The sequence below is a fragment of the Semicossyphus pulcher genome, unplaced genomic scaffold, assembly GCF_022749685.1.
Source record: "Semicossyphus pulcher isolate SPU_LCO1_2020_fin unplaced genomic scaffold, fSemPul1.0.p SCAF_23, whole genome shotgun sequence".
NCBI lineage: Eukaryota > Metazoa > Chordata > Actinopteri > Labriformes > Labridae > Semicossyphus > Semicossyphus pulcher.
The window spans coordinates 10,037,696-10,060,364 of NW_027211697.1; the positions used below are offsets into that span (position 1 = coordinate 10,037,696).

Consider the following 22,669-nt stretch of genomic DNA (forward strand, 5'->3'; position numbering starts at 1 on the left):
AGCTCAGCAAAGCAGTGGCATTTAATCGGGATATTCCATGACTTAATCAATTTAGCCGGCCTCAATTTCGACTCAAAAACTTCGTTTTTACAATTTAACTCCTCTCAGTGCTTATCTTCTTTGTAAACTAAGAGATCATCCTGCCTTAGGTTTGGTTTTATGTCATGTTTGAATTACAGAACAGAGTGATGAGGTAATAATGAATGTTGGTCTGTCTGGTTTGTTGGAAAAGGAGCTGAGGGGGTCAAGAAGTGCAGTGTCAAAAGAAAAAGGGGATTTGGAGGAGATTTGAAGTTTAAAGGGATTTTAGCTGCTTTGGCAAACTAGCAGCATTTGTCTAGTGTGTGTGCGCATGTGTTTGTGGGTGTGAGCGCTGAAGTATTTTTGTGGAGGAAAGGGGTAAGAGTGGGTGCCAGCTGGCAGCGACGGAGCTCTTTGCTCACATGTGTGTGTTGTTTGTGAGCGGAGGCCTCATTAGTGTGCTGGCAGCTCTGGGACTCTAAGTTTCCAACTAATTAAGGCCCTGTGCGCACACATGTGGGTGACACCTGGGGCCAAGAATGGAGGACGGTTAGCTCTTCTTCCTGCGGCATACGGAGAGAGAAGATTCATCATCCGGGGTATAAGTGTCGTCTTCTGCCGTCATTCATGCCTCGTCTGAATCTCTGTGTATTTTCTTAGATTGTCGGGACGAGAAGCTGAATGTATTAAGCTAAGAACAACATAATGGTTGTTACGTGGTAAATGAGATCACTTCACATGGGATTCACTTGTTTTAGATTGATGAAGACATTATTAAGACGTCAGCACGGTTTCATCACCTCACAGCTCCCTCGTGACTCCACCACCTCGGTTTGTCCTCTTTATCTCTGCTCCACTTTTCAGCAACTACAATGTGGTTTTGATCAACCTTTGCGCCGCTTTGCTAATGTTTTCCATTTTATTTCAAACAGCAAATTGTTGCTGAGTCTTTGCTTTAAACTTGGCCAAAGCCGCTGGCTCCTGGAGGTGTCACCACAGCAGGGAGAATTTATTCCTTTTCTCCTTTTTGCAGCTGAATGAGGTGTGAATTGGCTCGTTGTTGATCTACGGTAACCTCGCTTGTTTTGCAAATGATCTATTTAGGTGGTTTAACTGTTAAGTGTGTGGGTTTGGGGGCCTGGAAACAGCTGATGGTAGCAGGCACCTGTAAGTGAATGTGTGTCCTTAAGGTACAATACTGTTGGACATCATGGTGAGTGAAATACAGAGAAGTATTGCCAGTGAAGTATACTCCTGTCGGTCTCTTTCCTGCTGCGTCACCATCTGACGTTGCAAACACGCCAGAAACAGGGTTGGTAAACAGTGAAGATGTTACGGTGGCTAAGTTTTTATTGTATCTATTACTCATTCAGTCTGTTTATCAAACTCTGCCTCCACAAATCTGGAACGATGTTCGAACGCTGCTCGGACGGAGACGGGTGGAATTTGTACCTGAGATTACAAGGAGTCGCAGAAGTAACCCACGGAGCATAGCAACGCGCCGGAAAGGGGGCGGAGACGGGTTTTGTGTTCCCATCAATGCCGATCGGAGCCGAGGTTATAATCACCCGGGTCTACTGCAGAGTCATTTGACCCGGGTCTGAATGCCGATCGTAGCCTTTCCCACTAAGCTAAAAAGCAGTGTTAGCTTGCGTTAGCTGGGTTTTTTTACCAGTAGGAAAGGGGCTTTAGAAACACACAGGTCTTTACTTTGACTCACACTGAGCTGTGTGAGTGTCAGATCAGATCTGCATTCATCCACAGCACAGTAGGCCTCTAAAGGACAGAGCGACACTGTCGGCCAACTGACCTTAGTTTGACCAAACGCTGGTGCTATTTCAATTACAGTATATCCTGTTCAGCAAGTGCACTTCAGAGTCTGCGTTGTCTTCATATGCTACCTTAACCACACCGGTGGGTATCTAAGAGGTCGGACTTGTGCCGCGTGCAAGAGGTGAGAGTTTAAAAGGCAGCCAGGAAGGTCGGTTCAACCTGTACTTCTCTGAAGTGGACAGCTAACTGATAAAAGTAACAAACACCTAGAAACCAGACTAAAGTCTTATGTTTTTGTTTTGCAAGATACAAAGCCAAGTTGTAATATATATTGAAGGTATACCAGATTGAAAATTGTGACGGACATACTATAAATCATGGGATTTGATTTGATCTACACATCATTTTACCCGAAAGACTTTCCATTATTGTCTTCTGTAATTATTAGACAATAACCAAAGCCCGCTGTTTTTAAATAACGTCAAACTCATTACATTGTGGGAAAAATGAAATTGTTCATTTGGGGATTCTACAATTAGAGATAATTGACACAATAACAGAACAGATCAAGTTGAATAACAGCAAAGTGTTATTTTACTGGAAGCTAACAAATCACTGGAGAATGAGGAAATGAAAATGTAAACAGTGCTTATATGTTAATCATATTAACCTGTATAATGTAATAAAAGGAAACATTTTGTATTTCTTTTTTTTTTTTGCTTTTGCCTTTATTTGATAGGACAGCTGAAGAGAGACGGGAATCGTGGGGAGTAGAGCGTGTTTTTCAACCATGTGATGCAAGACAAACGGGAAGCAATCAAGTGAAACCCTGTCTGTTTTTAAAAGAGAGCTGTGCTGGCATAATCAATGGCGTTGTGTTAAAATTGCAACATGGCCGCAGGGCATCGAGCCACAGCGCGCAATCAGTTATTTGATAGGACAGCTGAAGAGCGACAGGAATAGTGGGGAGTAGAGAGTCGGGGATGACATGCACCAGAGGATCGGCAGACCGGGGGTCGAGCCTGCGATCAGTGCGTCGCCGACTTTGCCTCTGTACATGGGGCGCCTGCTCTACACAACTCAGCTAAACCTGTGCCCCATTCTTTTCTTTTTTTTTATGATTATTTTTGGGGCTTTTTATGTCTTCATTCCCAAAAGAGGGCGGTGGATAGTGTCGGAAACAGGGCAGGAGAGAGTGGGGACGGCACGCTGCAGAGTGTCGAGCCCCGGGGCTACTGCATCCAGGACCGGGCCTCTGCTCATGGGATGCATGATGTAATCGCTGAGCTACACCGGTGACCCTAACAAGCAAACTTTGATATGGGATGAATCTTTTTTATATTATTTTTACAGCTTTGACGATTTTCTTAAATTCACCAATCTAAATAGGATTCAAAGTTCCGGTTTAGACACCTCATGAAAGTAATTCCCTCATAGAGTCTCTCAGGGGTTGTCGAAGAAGAATGCACTGTACCTCAGTTGCAGCTGCTCTTTACAACAGGTTATGAATATAGGACACAGGTGCACATACCTGTATTGGTGCTCAATGTTTTTCCTCTGCAGGGCCAAAGAAAATGAGCGGTCTTCATAACGAGCTCCTAACAGGGGATCTGTTTAAGGCGCTTTCTCAAACCTGGCTCACACATGTCCTCTAAATACCACATCCTTTTCCAACAAAATCCAGCTCAGGTCCTCTTTTACTAATTGAGCTTCTTAAGACAACAGGTTCTGCTGCAATTTGTGGTTTCATGCTAGATCGAAATAGAAGTTCTCCCTGATTGAAGCCGTGGAGTGTTATGGTAAAGTTAGAGTCGGGAAGGCCTGGAGCTGTGTGAGGAGCGGCGGGAGATTGAGCTGTTTGTTAGCACAGAGGAGATGAGGTCATTAATCAGGCTGTCAGTCAGCTGCACCATCGCTCTGCTGATGCTCACAGAGTTGCAGGGGGGTCAACACTTGGGCTGTGGACATGAAATGATACCCATACGTCTGCATTGGCTCGCATGTTAAACGTTTTATCTCCTTGCACATTTAAGCTCCTTTAGGCTAACACCTGCTGCTGCAATTATAATCACATTAACCTTGTTTTTCTTCCGTGATATGCATAACAATTCTTTACATCAATACAGGAAAGTTCCAATATCACACTTTGATTATAGCAAACAAATAGATTGAGAAAGAAAAAAGGAATAGCCTCCGGTATTTAGGGGGGGTAGGGGATTCCATGATTATGAACATGACATGCCTTCAACACATGTGCCTCCCGAGCATATCCCACTCTGCACAATCCATGCTTCTATACAACCGCGTGGGGGTACTTTGAAGATGTGAAGCCTCTGTGATGTGGTTTCAGGGAGGGAGGAAAGCCAGCCAACTGTATCCACGGCAGCTACGAAAGAGCCCTAAATGACAACAGGCACTGGAAGGCCGGGTCAGGCTGCAGGGATTCAGGGGCTTCATGGTGTCTCCAACAGTGTGGGCATGATTAGCTGCGTGTGGTGTGCTCCTGCTCTGTCCAACGCACCCTCTCTTCATAAGAAACCCTCCCGAAGAATCATCTCTTTGTTTGCACAGAGCAGGTCTGGCGTGCAGATTCGGATCAGCCTCGGGTGTCAGAGCTTTTCGCTGTCGTCAGCAGCATTATTTCCTCCTCTGTCATTACTACCATGTCCTGCCCCATGGATCTCCGTTTGGATTTAAAGGACCAAGCCTCTAAGTGCAACTCTAGAATACTCATTGCTTGAACCTCCACCACAATAACCATCGAGAACCCGGGAGATCACCAAACATGCACTTGAAATCTCCTCTGGCTGGTTCTTTTGGACTGAAACACAGCTTCAGGCATTTCAATGGTTTTGTTAATCACGTTAGTTCCAGGAACCGATTAGCTCTGTGTGGTGCTCTGATCCAAGACCAGCCTCTGCGACCTTTGGTTGTGTTCCCGGAGGGAGGCCCATGCCAGTGTAGGCACAGCGCAGTTGGTGCCAGTCCCCCCATAGTTTGTGTGATTGGGTCCAATCTGTTGTCCCCCTGGCCCCAGAGAGGGGTGACCGCAGCCCAGGCTGGCATGGCTCGCTGGCTGGATCTCTGACTGCGGCCGCACGGCCTAATTAGCACCGTGGCTCAATAATCACAGCCTTGCTACCACTTCAGTGTTTCATTACATCTAGCAGAGCAGTTAAACTTATTTGTTCTCCTAGCCTAGACCAAGAAACACAATGCGAGTCTGCCTTCCTGCACCCCAAACCTGGACTCTTGAGTTGGGTTTGGAATTTGGACGAAGTTCCTTTTTTATAGTTAAGTTATCTTTGGCTGGATCTTTTTAGCGAATGATCAGTGGTAGTCAGTGGATAGAAAGCTATGTGCACTGGCTCTAGCTTGATAATGGTTTTCACACCTGCCCCACCAAATTCCTTAACAAATGCACATGCTGGATACGGTTACTTCTGCACCACTGAATAGCCAGGGGCGGGACGAATGTTGGAAATTTGTTTTTTGGACACAAACAAAAGAAAAAAGAATCGCTTCATGTAGCCAGCCTGTGAGTATAAGGTTAAATGCTGATGTTAGAACAGATTCTGCAGCAACAAACAAATGACCGCAGCAGCAGTGGAGGTATAGCAGCGCAGTGCCAGCAGTTGAAAGCCTACACTTGTGAGAAAGCAGGGCCTCCTGCGCTGTGGCTACCAGAGCGCTTGTACATACAACGTCCACTTTTCCTGCCTGTATTTTTAGCCACTCCTGGAGAAAACCACACTTCTTATACTCAATGCAGCCCTGAATCAACCTTCTATCCGGCGCTTTAGCTCTCTTAACTATCAGTCACTGCATCTTTGGCTTTTTTTTCCATCAGCAAGTCCTTTTCCCCGCTTTCAGTCAACCACATTCTTAAGGGAGCCAATCTCTCGTTAACCCCCCTTCTCCATCTACCTCTTTTCCCCTCTTTGATTTATTTTTCCATTGGGCAGAATGAGTGTTTTTCCCGCACTCTAAAACACAGGGAGACGTCTTTATGGCTGAAAGTCAGCAGCGATTGGTCTCTAAAAAAAGTCTCCATGATGCACAGAAGCTTTTTTTTTGGAGTGATGTAAGGATTATTTCATTATATTGTCTGATATTACATGATACAGTAGAGCTGAAACCAGATGCAGCAGTAATAATCTTGAAGATTTTCCTTTAAATAAATGTCTGTTAAGTCACTACCAATCAGCGAATGAGGTAACACAATGGTGATTGAGCCTATGGCCCACTGATGAACGCCTTTGCAGTATTACAGACTGTTGTCATGGCGACTTTCACGGAAAAAATCACAAGCAGCGCCCAGTTAGTGACGCGTTTTCCATCAGCCAGCAGTGGTTGGTCTGCCAGAGAGGGTAGGCGGAGCTAAGCGGCTGCTTTTCCCCTCTCTGCTAGTGTTGCGAGTAAACAGTAATCTACTATGGCTGAACGAACAAAGAAAAGATGGATGACTACAGATACAACTTCAAAAATAACAGTCTAAAAAGGAAAGCGACCGTCGGCGAGGAAAATCAAGAGTTACAACCGGAGCCAACCGTGGACGTCACACATGCGACACTGTCTGGATATCTGGGAAGTGTGCTCCTGCAATTCCCATTTATCGCCATAGGTGCCGCCAAAGAGAACTTCTTTTGAAGATCTTCTGAATTTTTGGAAGGTATAACCCATCTCTAGCAATGACAAGCACACAAATTATTCAGATATCCGCTGGTTACTCTGATGCCCGAAATACTGGCTGCAACCCCAGGTGCTAAATCATGATCAGACTGAAGCTAGTGGCTTCACGATCGATCAACACTGAAAATTGATATGTAACTCTTTTAATAACCTTTTTTAGAAATCACTTTACTGTTTCACTGTATGTAGATATAAAGTATTTAAGTGTAAAATGTAGCTTTTGGATATGTTATGATTTCATTTTGAAACTGTTCAAACACGCATGACAGCATTGCACCTGCCACCTTCATAATAAAGGTAATATTGGTTATATGATACAGAGGACATGTAGTATTTGTGGAGTGTGTCGGATGAAATTGAGGAAATCCCCTCCCGATCCCCAAAAGATTTACGGCCTTCAAACCTTTCTTTCACTATTCATCTCTTTATTCACAATCCATCTCCTTGTCCTTTCTTTATCCCTCCTCACTTGTTCCCATTAGACTATACAGTTGGGATAGAAAAGGAAAAAAAAACCCCAAACAGCCCACGTAGGGGAAAGACTTCTGGATATCTCATTCTATCTGGATACTATATTTAACTGGGGATCAGTCCAGTTCACTTCACTTGTCCCTCCCGTGGGGCTGCAGATCTTGCCTTGTGTCTGTGGAGTAGACCTGGCTCTGCAGCTTCGCTCATTGTCCCGTTGGCTCACATTACTGCACTGTGCTTTGCACTTGCTGACACAAAGGAAATGAGTCGGGGGAAAGAATGACTGCAGGCGAGGCGAATATGAAAAAAGGATGATTGCAGTAACAGCCTGTGAGGTGAATCAGCGGTCTGGTTTGACTGAAATTAAGACTTCATAATGCGTCATTATGTATTCGTATTTAATTTTACTACCTAAGCATTTTCTAAATACTGTATAGGCTGACACTCGTGTGCACCATGACTTCACTATGATTGAGAAGTCACACCTCAGATTTGTGCTATTACAGCTGCACCTAAGGATTTACTCTGTGTTGTCATCTCCTTAGATAACACTCCCTGCCCAGTTTCTGACCTTGCACATTAATTTTCATATTCAGGAAGGAGGGGAAAAAAAGAGGGAGGAGAAGTATGGAAAAATAAGAGAACGGCTTGTGGCTTCTGTACTTTTTTGGACAAATGAGCGAAATGCTAAGATGTTTCCAATTAACGGAGAAAACGTGGCGGTAGGCAGCAGAGGAAATGAAAGAATAAAATGGCTGGTTTGATTTCCATCTTCTACACCCCAAGTTCTCTTCCTCATTTCCTCCCCTTCTCCCCCGTTTCATGCAGCTTCTGAGAGGTCAGCGTTACTTTAAAGATAGTGAATCCTGACTCAGAAACACAGATGAAATGAGCCGTGAAGACGGCACAGGATGGAGAAAACCGAGTAATTGCTGGAGCCTAATTAGCCGTGGATGAAAGACTGAGAGGGAGTCTGTTTTAGAGGTGATGAAAGATACAGGGCAGTGGTTATTGATTAGAGAGGGGGAAATTAAAGGCCAAGAATGATGATTCTGTGCGAAAGGAAAGAGAGAGAGAGAGAGAGGGGAAAATGAAGAGCAGGTTGAAGAGATGAGCGTTTGCAGCTGGGCCTATATATGGTTTAGTGTTGAGAGTTCAAACAGATCATTCGTTACCATAGACTTGACTTACAATAAGGCAGGATACAAAATGAGGACAAGAATATGCATATTTACCATCACTTTTTTTGGTTTCTTAAGGACATAGTTTGACATTTTGGAAAATATGATAATTCGAGCCGAAAAATGGCCACCGCCATGTTGGTTCACTGGAACCTAAAGTGACCAAATTTGGATGAGAGGGAGTGGTTGAAAAATTTCTCAAAGCAAAACAGTCTTTAACTTCGTGTTTCCCACAGAGGAGATTCTATTTGTGGTGGTGACTGACTGCAGGTGTTTATTTATCAGACTAAACAAGAAGCGGACTCGCCGCTCGCTCGCCCAATGAGATACGGGCGGGTGATGACACGTAACAGGGAACTTCAAATAACCGCTCTTTTCGTCAATACGGTCTGCTGTAATCTCTCTGGGGAAAAGCCTACACCTATTTACTAGGTGACAATAAAGTAAATGTTTGATAAACACTGAACAGGCTATCAGCCAGCTATAGCGAGCACAGTATACCTGCTACTTAGTGCTTAAAATATATCAATACAATAATGCAAGCATTTAACTCACCGAAAGGCTGGAGCTCAGACTTCTTGCACGGCCAGAAAGTTCCATAAATCCCACAGAGAGAGAGAGGCAGTTAAGCTCAGTGCCTGTGTGTCTTTGTTGATGTCTAGCAGACAGCCAGCAGATTGCACCTGTCACTCAAGTGACCCCGCTCCTACAATATAATTAAATTCCGCCCCCGTACAGTTATCTTGAATAGAAAAATTAACTATTTATAACAAAACAATTTTTTGTACCAGGCTGTAAACAAGTTTATTTCTGCTGTAAAAATGGGCATTTTCTCATCTGCTGTAATGTTATTTCTTGGTTTCTGGAGCCTCAAGTGGACACCCGAGGAACTGCAGTTTTTTGAACTTCGGCTTTGGCTACATTTTTCAACACCGGAGGTTGCCGCTAGTCCCAAATATGTGTATGATAAAAATGAAGGCTAGCAGCTGGTTAGAGCTAGGCTAGCTGTTTTCCCCATGTTGCCAGTTTTTATGCTAACCCTAGCTTACCAAATACTAGCTATAGCTTCATGTCCAATAAACCACTACTCATCTAACCCTTTGCAAGAAAGTTCCCAAAATGTCAAACTATTCCTTTGAAAAAGCTTCCCCAGATGCTCAAGAAAAACAGTGACTGCTATGTATAAACATATTAATATGAGTAAACACTTGCTAAATTATTTCTACATCATTTTAAATATTTACTCCACTATTTAGCTGATACGCGGAGAGGTGCAAAGGGAGAGCCAGCGGGGGAGACGCAGAGGTTGTGATCGTTCCCATATGTGCGTAGAGACACCTGATATTTGTCCCAGAGGGTGAATCAACAATTCTCGGTGAGCGACACAGATGTGCAGTCCGTCTGTTGAAATGTAGTTAGTTAAGTAGCTGAGGGAGAAGGACAGAAGGAGACGGAGCGATACTCTTGTTGATATTGGGACAGGATATTTAATAGACCTATGAAGCTGTAATTGGCCAGACTGCTGACTGGCACTTTCCTGTGTCTGTCAGAAAGGTGATTAACCCCAGTGTAACATCGGCCAGGTGTAATTTGAGTTTACTTTACTCTATCTCTGCCAGCAGCGCTTTCATTCACTCTTCTTACTCATCTCAAGCTTTTAGACCAAGTTCATTTATTTTACTATGTAGCTGTCTGGAAAATATTTTCCCACATCTTCGTGCAGACACCTGCGTTGCTAATATTCCTCCCCCTGATGTGATGTCATTCCCTCTGCTACCTTTATTGTGACTGTGAGCCAGTCGTTAAACAGGTGTAACTGATTCTTTACACCTCCTGTGTGAATTTTGTCGAGTCATGAATAGTTTTCCATTCTCTCCGTCCTTCTGTGCGGCGTCCATCAGCTGGGATCCTTTGTGCGGCTGCTAAGGAAAACATTTGTCTTATTTTTCCTCTTTCCCCCCCTCCCCCTCCCCCTGTGTCATGATCGATTTGTAGCATGTCGGTAAGGTTCAGCTGGAGAAGAAGGGGGGCTCTAGGTGAATGGGATTTGAGTTAAATTTACGACTTCACAGGAGAGATACTGTTTGGCAACATTTATATACACACACACAAGGTCCAGATGTTGTGTCCTCTGGCTGCCCCGGGGTGTTAGTAGTAATGCAGCTCTCTGCCGGCTGCGTTCCGCTTCCTTAAGCTGAAACGCAGCTTACTGGGAAAAAAGGTGAGCGGAGGCCCAGCACAGACCCCTAATCCTCACTTGCTCTTTTATCGCTCCAGCAGTCAAGCCCCGATGACATCTTTCTCGAGAGGCGCGACGCCGCACGTGCCTCCGTATCCGTGTGGATATGACATCATGGCGGTGTGATCTATGGAGCATGTATAGCTGGCTGTCGCGAGAGACGACAGGCAGGTTTATTTGCCCTTAACCTTGAAGCTGGCTGGCTCAGGCAGCGTAGTGAAAGCCTGAGGGATGCTGTAATGGCGAAAGAGTAAGCCTGTCTGCTCCAGAGCCGGTTCACAGAAAGGTGATATATTTTCAGTGGGGTTTTTTTATTGATCCTCTGAAGGAGAAAATTGTCTGTTTGTGCGCCCCACTCCACAGTCTGCTCTAAAAGCAGGATAGCAAGCAAGCTTCTGTGTGGACCTTATTGCCTTTTTGGCCAGGCTAGCTGGGATTACAATGTCAGTATATCTGTCAACCACTTAGACTGGAATATGAAATAAACTATTGGATGGATGACCATGAAATTTATTTCTATATGTCCCTTATGGTGCCCAGAATCCCACTCGTTGCAGTCATCCCCTGACGTACCTCTAGTGCCACCAGCAGGTTGACGATTTCAGGTGATGTGTTGAAATCTGCTGGTTGAACTGGCCCAAAATTTGTTCAGATAACAATGGTGCATGGACGATTAATCTTTAGGACCTAACTTTTACTCAAGTGCCACCATGAGGTCTCTTTGTTGTCATCATATTGTCTAATTTTAACTTGAAGGTCTCTACTTTGTTAATAGTACATTGTCACCGACCCTACAGGACATAAGGGCGGAATTCACCAGAAAGTATGTTTTGTACAGACTGTTGTTATGAGACTATTGGTGTTATGGGACGCACGCGGTTCACAGTTAATTCTAACACGCTCCCGTTAAGGTGTCGTAGTGTAGCCATGGTAACAGCAGCGCCATCTTGTTTAAAAGCGGATGTTGTGACTGGGTGTAGAAGTGTAGTTTGGTGTGTGTGAATAAACGGCGGGTGGTGGAGCCAAAAAGAGAAGCTTGCTAGTCTTGTTAATCTCAACGACTCCTACAACATTTCCTTTTTGTGTTAAGTTAGGAATTATTAGCATGCCAATAAACTAAACTTCCAAAATGTATCCAACATTCAGCATCTTAAAGGAGCAGTTCGTCCCTGGAAAAAGCCAAATTAGTCAAAGCTGGTGTTCTCTGTAATCGATGGAAGCAATAATATTTGAAATTGGCGCCATAGCTGTGGAGAAAGTTGTACAAACAGCTCGTGGTTTCGCCCATTTCTACATTCCTACAACACCCAGCATGCATTGCATCCCTCCCTCTGAAAGGAACGGCCCAGCGAGAGAGACGCTTGAGTGACATACTACTGTTTCGCTGCAGGTAATGGCTCAGAGCGGTACAGATCCAAAATACGACGAGAATATACCGGTGGATCGTCTAAAAAATCTTCAGGTCTGCAGTCTAGATTTCAAACCTCACGATTTTGAACGAGACGTGACATCAGAGGTGCCGTCCTCGATTGAGGAAGTGTAGTTTAGCAAGCACCCTGGCCTCCGCCAGATGACGTAGATGGCGGAGGTTTTCCAGGGCCCATTGGAGAAGCGCATAGCGTCCTCCAAAGGCACAGAGCGAAATTGCATTTTTTTCCTACCATAATGGCATTAGCTCCCCATAATAGCATGATAGGACTGAGGCTGAAAATCGGCGAACTGGCCCTTTAATATTGCTATTAGTTCATATTTTTATTCAGGAACACCCTGCTTTGCTTTGCTTCATCTTGTGTTGACTTCCTGCTGTGACAATGGACTGGGTAAAACGCTCTTGCCGGTTCAACGGTAAGGCCGCTTCTCAGCTCATTAGAAAGTAGTTCTGATGATGCTTTTGGAAACCTGCACCCCTCTGACACACTCATCTGGTGCTCGGCAGCAGATCAGCATGACTGAATATGGCAAAAAGAAGCGATGATGCAGAAATTGTGCTGTTTAATCTTGCATGTAATATGAACACTATTAGAATCACTTGCTGTTGGCCAGAAAAATAAACCAGACGCCACATGTGTCTCCTACAAGCAGCTCTAGTGTTTAACAGACTCCGAGCAGATTAAAATAGTCTGAGCTCGGCTTGTTCCTAGTTTGGTCAGAGTACCATCTCTGCGCTGTCTTGCCCCTGGAAGGAAATCGGCAAGCGGTGCTTAATGGCAATGAATTCTATCTGTGTCTGTTTATACTGCCCTGGCTTTAGCTGCTATCATTCCACCACACTTTTCTGATCTATCACTTTTTTGTTCTTCGTTTACTCTGGTCCTCTCTCTGGACTTATCAAGGCAAGTATGAGTTCAGGTACCTGCATACTGCCTGACTGTGAGCTGACAAATGGTCCTGAGTCACAAGCTAAGTGTTTATTCAATCCAGGACTTATTATACACTCTGTCGGTGCCTTGGTAGCATAACTTCAGAAACGTGTTTGAGAGCCAGGTCAGTAGAGTGCTTTCTAATCCCTCTTAGTGACTAAAGCTATTCAGGAGCACACCAGGGGCCAGAAAACATCTGCATTGCATACAGATGGTGTCAGGTAGAGCGCTGGTATGGACAAAGACATATCATCCCTGAGAGAGGTGCACAAGTACAGATCTGGGAATTTCCTTTTTAAGACTGTGATTTGATGTCGGCCTGTGCGATGTCAAGTCCCGCACTAAATTTGGCTTGAACCACCTGTGTGGCCTATAAGCCGACATTTTACTCACCGCTTCTGATTCACGGTTTGTCCTGCTTCACTGACAGGGACGGTTCCAGCACAGGAGTCTTGGCATAAGCTTTACTGGAAAAGTCAAACACCTTGGGAAATAATCTTGCCTCCAACAACTCCAACTCAAAACTCAGAGTGGATGATTTACAGCTGTCACATATGTACGTTTAGTATGGTGCTAAAGCCAAGAGATGATTAGCTTAGCTTAGCATGCAGACTGGAAGCCGGAGGAAAAAAACGTACGAATCTAAAGCCCCTTTCCCACTGGTCAAAAACCCACAAACACCCGCTTTTTTTGCTTAATAGGAAAGGTTACAATCGGCATTCAGTCAAGTGACCCGGGTGATTATCGCCTCTGCTCCAATCGGCATTGATGGAAACACAAAATCTGTGTCGACACGCTAATCTCCGCCCCCTTTCCCGCGCGACACTATGCTCTGTCAGTAACTTCTCCACCTCAGGTACAAATTCCGCCCGTCTCCGCCCTAGCAGCGCTTGAACATCGTTCCAGATTTGTTGCCGCCGAGTTTGATAAACAGACCGAACAAGTAATAGACACAATAAAGACCTAACCACCGTAACATCCTCACTGTTTACTAAGCCTGTTTCTGTCACGTTTGTGGCGTCAGGCGGTGACGCAGCAGGAAAGACACCAAAATGAGTATACTCCACTGGCAATGGGAAAAAAGCCAATCAACATTTATTAGCGAGTCTTCCCGGGTCTGAAAAACCTGCGTCAACGCAGTAATTTTGGTGGGAAAGCTGTATATTACTGCTCTCTAATTTACACGATGGTAGGGCTGTGACCGTACTGAATTTTTCTAGCCGCGGTGAAACACTAATGCCCCTTGTGGTTTGGCGGTTAACTGCCGCCTCAGCCCGCTGCCGCAGTATGTTTTGCTTTTTTTCACTACAGTGCATCCCCTAGACGGTAAAACATCATCAACATGAGTGAACACAGCATGAGTGGTGGAAACGCAAATTTATTATTACTACTAAGTTTGTATCCTTAATTGTTGAAATGAATTCCGTAGTGACGGGATACTTCTTGTTGTAGCAGCTAAACTGGCATGTCGCAAGACTGCACGCGGGCTCGTCTTCACCGATTAGATGCGTAGAGGGTTGAAACTGCAGTCAGCTTTCTTTTGCTGATTAAAATGAGTTTGTTGTTCACAATGTATCACGATGAGGTGCATCCCTGGGACGTATAGATAGTTAGTTTCTGCGTCCCTTTAGATTTGAATGCACCAGAGACACTGGATGTGTACCTAGCAACATCACTGGGTCTATGTTTAAAAATGAAAAAGGGGCAATGACGGTCACTGGGTCCACCCCACAGTTAGCGACACATAACCGCAGTATTGTGGTCATGCGGGTTACCGTCGCAGCCCTACACGATGGTACTTTTAAACATTTTGTACAGAATGACAAATGTGCGGCAGGAAAAATGCTGCAGAGAAGCCCTGATCGAAAACTTTGCATTTCCTTCACAGACTGGAAGCAGAGAAAACGGACTGTCCAGCTTTGTCAAAATGATTTTTGACATGATTTATTTGAAATTTTGCAAGCTTAGTCCAAACATAACTTTGTTATTTTTAAATTGACACTGTTGCACAAACTGGGCAACCTCTTTCAGGACATGGTGCTTGTGCTTTAGTGCCTGCTCCAAGCGGCTGCTGTTTGTGAAATGAGTCATCCTAAAACCAGTGCCTCATTTGTACATACAAACTGATAAGATGTTATTACAGTAGTCTGATGGGAAAGGGAGTAACAGTTGAAATTCCTTACCATTTAAATCAATGACACAAACAGCAGTATCAGAGACTAAAACGACCACCCTCATTCATTCTTCTAAACTGTTCCTTCGACGCCTGCTGCACACGAAGCAATCTAACATATGTGTGTCATTTATGTCCACATTGTGCCGGAGTAGCGCCCTGGAGAGAATTGGGGAAGAGCAAGCCATGACATGTTTGATTTAGACAGCATAAAGAAATGTGAACAACCAGATGCACATCTGTCCTTCTTAGCGGTCGATTCTCAAACCACCAGGTTTCTCACATGTGGCGTCAGAAAGGAGAGAAATGTTTGGCTGCGTTTGCACATGTGTGTTTCCCTCTAAACGCAGCTGTGCTTCTCAAACTGGATATCACTGTGCACATCCCTATTTGTCCAACCATCAGCGTCAGTTGTAACTTCGGCATGGATTTGGCTCAAACATATCCCTGCCCTCTCCTAGTGGAGCTTGAGCGGTGCAGAGCCCTGTTACCCTGTAACCTCCCTTGTGTTCAGGGGTGCAACATGGCAGCTCAAGTTCTCCCCATTTGTTTTTTACAATTTGTCATCTACAGCCATTTAACAGTGACACGAGAATGAGACGGCACTCTGAAGAGCTTGTGAGAGTTAAGCCTTCTAAAATAAGCCGCTGTCTTCTTGCCATACTCATACGTCCTCTGGGTTAGTGTGGCCAAAAAAATGACAGCGGTAATTTGGGGAGACACAGTGGGCTCCTTTTCCATGGAAGCTCCATCCCTGACCTCTATGCCTTATGGGAAAGCTCAGTGTAACTCTAGCATTAGTGTACAGATACCAAGGGGTTCCAAGGGGTTGAATGTCGCTGTAAGTCAGAGAAGCTTTAAATTGCGCCGTTTAAAACCCTGGCTACTTAAAAACCAAACTCTTAAGTAGTTGATGACGGTCTGTGAGCCTGCCTTGTGCATGTTGCCTCCTCTTTTGTCCTCACCTTCATAATTACAGTACATGCATGGCTTGATTCAGCAGCAGCAGTACAGTGTTGGGTGCACAATCCAGCACATTACTTACATGGCCCCTTCCACTTGCCTCTTGCCTTTGCAAACATGCACATTCCCACATTTCAACACTTGCTGTTGTTTTTAGCTGTTGCCTCTTATAACATGTGTCATTTGTATTTGAAGACCACCCATCAAACCCACCATGGTGTTGCTGTTTTGACACATATTCCGCATGGAAACAGCGTAACAAAGTCTCAGTACCTTGGACACGGACGCAATGTCACAGTTTTGTAATCCAAGCTGCGCTTGGAGCAGAAGTCACCTTGTCTCCAACATCAACAAAAACAAGCTCTCCTTTCATGGGACAAGTCCTGTTCTGTCCCACCACAGGGATCTGTCAAGAGGCTCCTGGGAAAAGACCTGTCTGTCTTCCTTCCTTTCTCTGTGTTCTCCTCTTCCCCGCACATCACCCTGTCATCACCCCTCTCCTTATCTTGAACTAGGTTATATTTATAGTTGGGGCTCATGAAAGAGACATTGACTTAAAGAAGTTAAGTAAGATGTATATAATTAGCTTTATTTTGTTGTTGGATTTAAAATCTTGCATTGTTTGTCTTGCAGAGTGCCAAGAGCCTACAGAACAACAAGGATTCACGGATCCTGTGGGTCAAAGACGACCGCTTACTCACCACCGGCTTTGATATGGTGAGAAACTTAATGAAATGAGTCAAGTACAAGTTCCAAACACATTTTGCATATTAAAGGGGCCGTATCTTTTGAATGGATATTCTCATATTTTGCATGGGTTTCACATTTTTGGGTGTTTATTGTTCTTAGTGAAAAAGTTAAAACTGCATAATTTTTCCAGAATGACATTTTTAAAAAAGGTCGCCTCTGAAACGGGCCGTTCAGAACAGCTGCAGGTTTCTACGTAGAACCTTGCTTTCGCTGAAATCGACCAATCATCATTCACTGTCGTTACAATTTTTCAAACGAAACAAACTTTACCAATATGGTTCAAAAACACATTAGAATAATAGAAAATTGATTGCATAGCTTAAATATGTCCCCTTTAAGACATTTGAGGCACACAGTGAACATTGTTTAACATTTTAGCAGGAAAGCTTTAGTGTAACATGGGTTAGCTGTTACGCTGTTACCCTTTAAAGTCCTCTCTATTTGCTAAAAGCCCCAGTATTTACTTTCTGACATTTTAAATGTTCAAGTTCTAAAGTGTGAAATTTTAATTTCTGTGTGAAGCCTTAAAAAATGTTGACAGTTCAATAAAACATGTTCAGTGTCATGCACTTCCCAGGCAAAGCAATGCAGCATAACCTCTGCTTCTTAAGAGCCCATTTTTAATATCTAACTATCATAACATACAATTATCACGTTGTTGTAGATGCGTAGCCGGGAGGTGAGGCTCTGGGACAGCCGGAAGCTGAGCTCTTCCCTCAGCTCCGTGTCACTCGGCACTTCCAGCGGGTGAGTACTGCATCAGTGTGCAACCACTGACTTACTGACACAGTCATGACACTGACACTGCTGCTCTTTAATGTCTGTCAGTAAGACGGCGAGAGGTCATGTCTTGCAGGACAAAGTAGGGCTGTGTGCGTGTATAACTTTAACACTTAGCATACAGTTTCTGTGTGTGGCATGTGGAAACTGCTGCGTGGCATTTGCATAAATGGAATGATGTATGGAGGGCCTCGGCAAGGCGCTTCCTTGCGGCTGTGAGGCTGGATGGACATGCAGACCTCCCTGAGCTCTGACACTGTCCCTCCACATTCCTGCCATTTCCTGGGTGAGAGCCACACACAGAGATAACTTTCTTCTCTCAGTCAAGACAAGAGTGAGTGTGTGTGTGTGTGTGTGTGTGTGTGTGTGTGCTCCGCATCCCACTTCGAAGGGTCAGGCAAGAGAAGTAGACACATCGCCACTTCTCCCCTCAGCTCGCGGCTTGTCGTTGTTGATGCTGCTGACCTTCTCCGTTTATTTTTCCAAACACGGCAACTGAGGATCGGAGGAGAGCAGGAGCGTGGCCGGGCTCCAGAGAGAGGAGAGGACTGGAAGGGGAGAAGAGAAAGGGGGTTGCAGTGGGGTGCCTTTGTAAGATCCAACTCGCGCATTTTAGTGCTTTTATAAACAGGCTGGCCAAGTTATTCTGAACTGGAACAGACCGGACTCTGCCAGGCAAGTCAGCAAACTGTGGTGGAACAAATAAAAGTATTATCATTAATATTACGATGAGAAGGCAGGGAGGTAGCTCCACAGGCTACAGCAGCGCAGATTCCACATCCATTATTTGGCACAGGTATTTGAGAGTCCGCATGTGTCCATGTTTGGTTTCAATAAAGTGCGAGGACACAATGCATGTTTATGTAAATAGTATGAACAGCTTTTATTAACCCGAGACGACAGGGAAGTGGTCTCTGAGATTCTTTCTCTTTGGAATCCGTGTGTGTGTGTATGTGAGACTTTTAGGAGTTGACACAGCAGGGTCCTAAATAACAACCTCCACCCGCCCTCCTCCTTCTGCACTCTTGCTCGCCACTCATCTCCATTTCCTCCACTTCCTCCTTCATTCGAGTGAGACGGATAGTTGCCTGTCTGAGGGCCTCTCTGGCAAGCCATCGCATTGTTCCGGTGCCAGCTTACTTTGCGTGGAAATGAAGGATATGTGATGCAAGTGATGCCACTTTTTTTTTTGTGACATTCAAAAGAAGTCATCGCGAAACACTTTCAGGAACTGGGTGTCTACTGAAACCACAGAAGATGGTGTTAATTGGTGAATTTTATTGGCGTCTGTCCTCGTAGACGGAGGAATGTCGACGTTTACTCACAGTCTGTTGCCGCTGCTTTGCGGGTGCGATGATGATGCTGCAACTTGAAGAGAATGTGCCAGCAGTGTGAGGATTTCTACCAAATTTTTTTGCTCATCTGGTGACAAGCTGTCAAGGGGTCATGAGGCCTTCTTACTCAGCCACTGTCTAGTTTTCTAAGTGTCTGTCCACACAAGCACAAGAGCACACCACATTGGATCTATTTAACACAGTTGATTAGCTGTGAATTTGAGAAAGACCCTTTTCGTTTCCTGGATTTCAACACGAGCTAATTTGAGAAGCTTTCATTGAACATAATTGCTTGGGTGTGTGCTGACCCATCTGCAATGTGTCCTGCATTAAATCACTTCAGTGATGATATCATATGGCTGTATGGTGTGTCAGAGAGCTATCCCTCCCAAGGCCACATCCCCTCCAGATGCCTTCACGCCAGCACTGATATAAACCAGGTAGTCAATCGATGACGGATGAGACCTTGGCCTTTACTGCCATTGTGGCTTTTCCCAACCCTTGCTACAATATTCCCTTCACCCTCCCTTCTCCCAACTCATTTTCCTATCTTATCCATTCTGTTGACCCTGAAAATATCTGTTTTCTTCTTGTCCTGTTTTTAAGTAGCTTTAGCCTCGACCAAGGTCCCGTCTGGGCCTTTTGACTCAAGCTGCTGTTACAGACCGAGGCCAAGCAGCAACCTCTGGCGTTAAGAAATGAAGTGCAAAAAAGTTCCTCGAGTGGCCACTTGAGGCTGGCTCCAGAAAACATGAAATAACATTACAGCAGATGGGACATGTTTACAGCCTTGTACAGAAAATGGTTTTGTTATAAATAGCTAATTTTATTGTTCAAGATAACTGTTGAATGTTTTTATAACACACCCATTGTTATTATATTAACTCTTAAATAATTGGGGCCGGGTCTCTTGAGTGACAGGTGGGAGCTGCTGGCTGTCTGCTAGACGTAAACACAGGCACATAGTCACTGAATTGAACGCTGCTATCTCACCGGGCTAGCGAGCAGCGAGTCCGCTACTTCTTCAGTCTGATGAACAAACACCTGCAGTCAGTCCCCACCACAAGCAAAACCTCCTCCTGGGTACGTTAAACTAGCTCATTCACAAGCTAATGGATCAGCCACGGACACAGACTGCTTTAATAACATGGCATTTTCTGCCATATTTCGGCTTCATTTCCGAAGTTAAGCAACCAATGGGTGACGTCACAGTGGCTACGTCCATGATTTAAACAGTCTATGGCCGAGGCTCTACTTTTGTCTTTTAATCTCCACAGTGAATCACCCAGAACACTGTCGAAAACAAACAAGGCTTCAGGAGTTAAATTGGGAGGAAAATATAACCACTACTTCTTATTCTGTCATATATATCTCAGCGCCGGCCTACACTTTATGAAACTAAACTCATAGTCTGCAATCATCAAACGCTGATAAGAGAAATGGCTGGCCTGTTTTCAAGGTAATGTGCAAGGTCAAAATGTTTGCTCTTGTTGGCTGCTTTTTTTATCAGGCTTATGCCTGGGCCTCCTTTCATTCATGCTAGGGACTATTTAATCTGCATCTCGGGTAGTTTGTAGTAAGGCACCACACTTGGCAATCATTCAGCTTGTTGCGTTCAGCATCAGGCTGTCCTCGAGTTCCCTTTGCCCTTCAGGGTTCCTTGTTTCTGGTTTGTTATCATGGTTGGTTTCCCGTGTGTAAGACAAACTGCCATGAACCAGACAAAATGCAATAATCAAAAGGAGACCTTGTCTCCATTTTTCTCCGCACTTGATAGATGAAAGCGTAACATTGTACACGAGCAGCTGAGGAAGCTAAAAGTCAAACATCCACAGAGGGGCATTTCCTCCTTGTCATGTTCTGCCTGAGGTGCATATAAAGATGGATTTATTCTTTTTGCTTGTCTGTTTTTAATTAAAAGCGCTGTGGTAAACATGGTGTGTAATCAGAGCAGCAGGCTGGCTTGTATCAGGTTAGCTGTGCTCGTCCACAACATTCAGTAGGACTGTTTTCTTTGGAGTGTCACAACATGAAGAGGCCCCGGGAGCGTGAGCCAGTAAAATGGGGTTGTGGGTGGAATATAATTTGGATGGAGAATAATGAAGGGGAAATGTTTATTTTTCGGTTGGGGTTGAAATTGAGACCGAAAAATTGAGGGACGGAGGGTGATGAGTGTGAGAGGGGTGTTTTTAACTCTGCAGAGGTTGCTATTACTGCATGCCCGTTTTCCATGCAGGCTGCAGATCTGGACATCGGAGAACAGCGTGCATCTCTGTGTGCTGCTCCCTCCCTCATGCTCTTCCCCCTATAAACCTGAATTATAATAATGAGTTTAATTGGGCCTCTAAGCCAGCTGCAATCAGTGAACTTTACAACTGGGCACGATTGCAACCAGCTTGCCGTGTAAATGCTTGAGACGGCATGAAAATTATCCCACTTTTGCAGCTACACACACAGATTCACCTCACTAGAGCTACTACACATGCACGCATCATCGTGTCATAACGCCGACGGTGAGTTCCCCGAGGGATACTCGGACAAGATTTAGCAAAACAAGACAGTAAGCTCAGGAAAGTTCCAGTTCACTTCCAATGTTCTGCTCATGAGGCATTCACATCCTATAACTCCTTATCATGTTGTGTGTCCGCTGCTCTGCCTCTCTTCTGCCATGAGGCTGATTTAAACAGACCGCTGTGACCCGGTGCTCCAAGTCTCCATCCTGACGATCGGAGAGGACATGAGCTCGTCCCTGGAGAGCTGACCCGACTGTTTTCCCAACCGAGTCAGGGGTTACACAAAGAGCTCTCCCTCTGAGACAGGCGCTGCTGATGGACTGCTCCGTCAGCCAAAATAGAGGTTTTTGCGGTGGATGCATGGGATACCCCAGGTGTGTTGCACGTACTCACACCCTCCTTTGACTCTCCACAATCTATTTCTGTGTGTTTTCCAACCAGGGTCGTGCCTGGGATCAGGGCCCAGTCATTGGGTGTAATTGAGCCAAACTCCCTTTAATCAGATGGATTGAGACGAGGCCTGTGCCCCAGAAGGGAACCAGCTCTTTAGAGAACAGTCCCCCCTTTCTCCCAAACCCGGCCCAGGCACTTTAAAATCAGTCCCAGATGAAGGCTTTCCTGTGGGGATTAGGTGCAGCTGCAGCACCGCTAACCAAACCAGACCAAGAAAAAAAAAAAAGCCACAGAATACTTGAACGATAGTTTGACCTTGCTCCTCTCTCTGAGCTCACTTTTTTTTAAGCAAATGGAGCTCTGTTGTTTTGGTCCACCTTAAACAGACCGTCTTGTTTAAGGTGGAGAGAAAAGCAAGACTACGATATTCAGTTGATCCTCAGGGTCAAGTCGGCAGTTCAGCGGCCGCAACCCCCTCTCCAGGATGGCCTTGGGGGGAGGGTACAGGGTAAAGACGTGACCGCACACGCTCTGTCAAAGAACCTGAACTCTGCGATCTGACAGTTGAAATACGGTGTCTGGAATCTGTTAGTCATTTGGGGTTTGTGATTCAGTGGAGGCGAGGGTTTCATCGGGAAATGGGGATGAAAGCGGAGGAGGAGTGAGCCCTGAAATCCCCACTTTTTTTATGTTTTTTTTTTTTTTTGCGATATCGACTCTCCGTGAGCTTTCGTTGGCTTTTCGTGTAGGCTCATGTGGCAATCCCAACCTTCTTATACTCCATAACACCTCATTGAAGTCATCTGTTTCTCTCTTATGCCCTGTGATCAGCTAACACAGCAAATGTCCTTTGATAGTTGGGCCCTATTAACCTGTCAAAAATATAGCCTTTCTTTATCCTTATCTGGCCATCTATTAGACTTTCTGTCTGTTACCATTCGCACCCCGCTCCTGTTTCTCACTCTTCTTCGTCTTTATCCTGCGCAGATGAACTGGAAGGAGCGAGCGCAGTTGTTTAAGGTGCTT

The 22,669-nt window shown here is 44.9% G+C and overlaps 1 protein-coding gene across 1 annotated transcript in view; it reads left to right on the top strand.

Annotated features, from left to right (window-relative positions):
* coro7 (coronin 7) overlaps positions 1 to 22,669 on the top strand; it is a 119,778-nt gene that overhangs the window by 22,156 nt on the left and 74,953 nt on the right. Inside the window, exons 8-9 of the mRNA XM_069674453.1 lie at positions 16,507 to 16,590; positions 17,288 to 17,370. Coding sequence (XP_069530554.1) covers positions 16,507 to 16,590; positions 17,288 to 17,370 — 167 coding nt within the window. The remainder of the gene's footprint in view (positions 1 to 16,506; positions 16,591 to 17,287; positions 17,371 to 22,669) is intronic.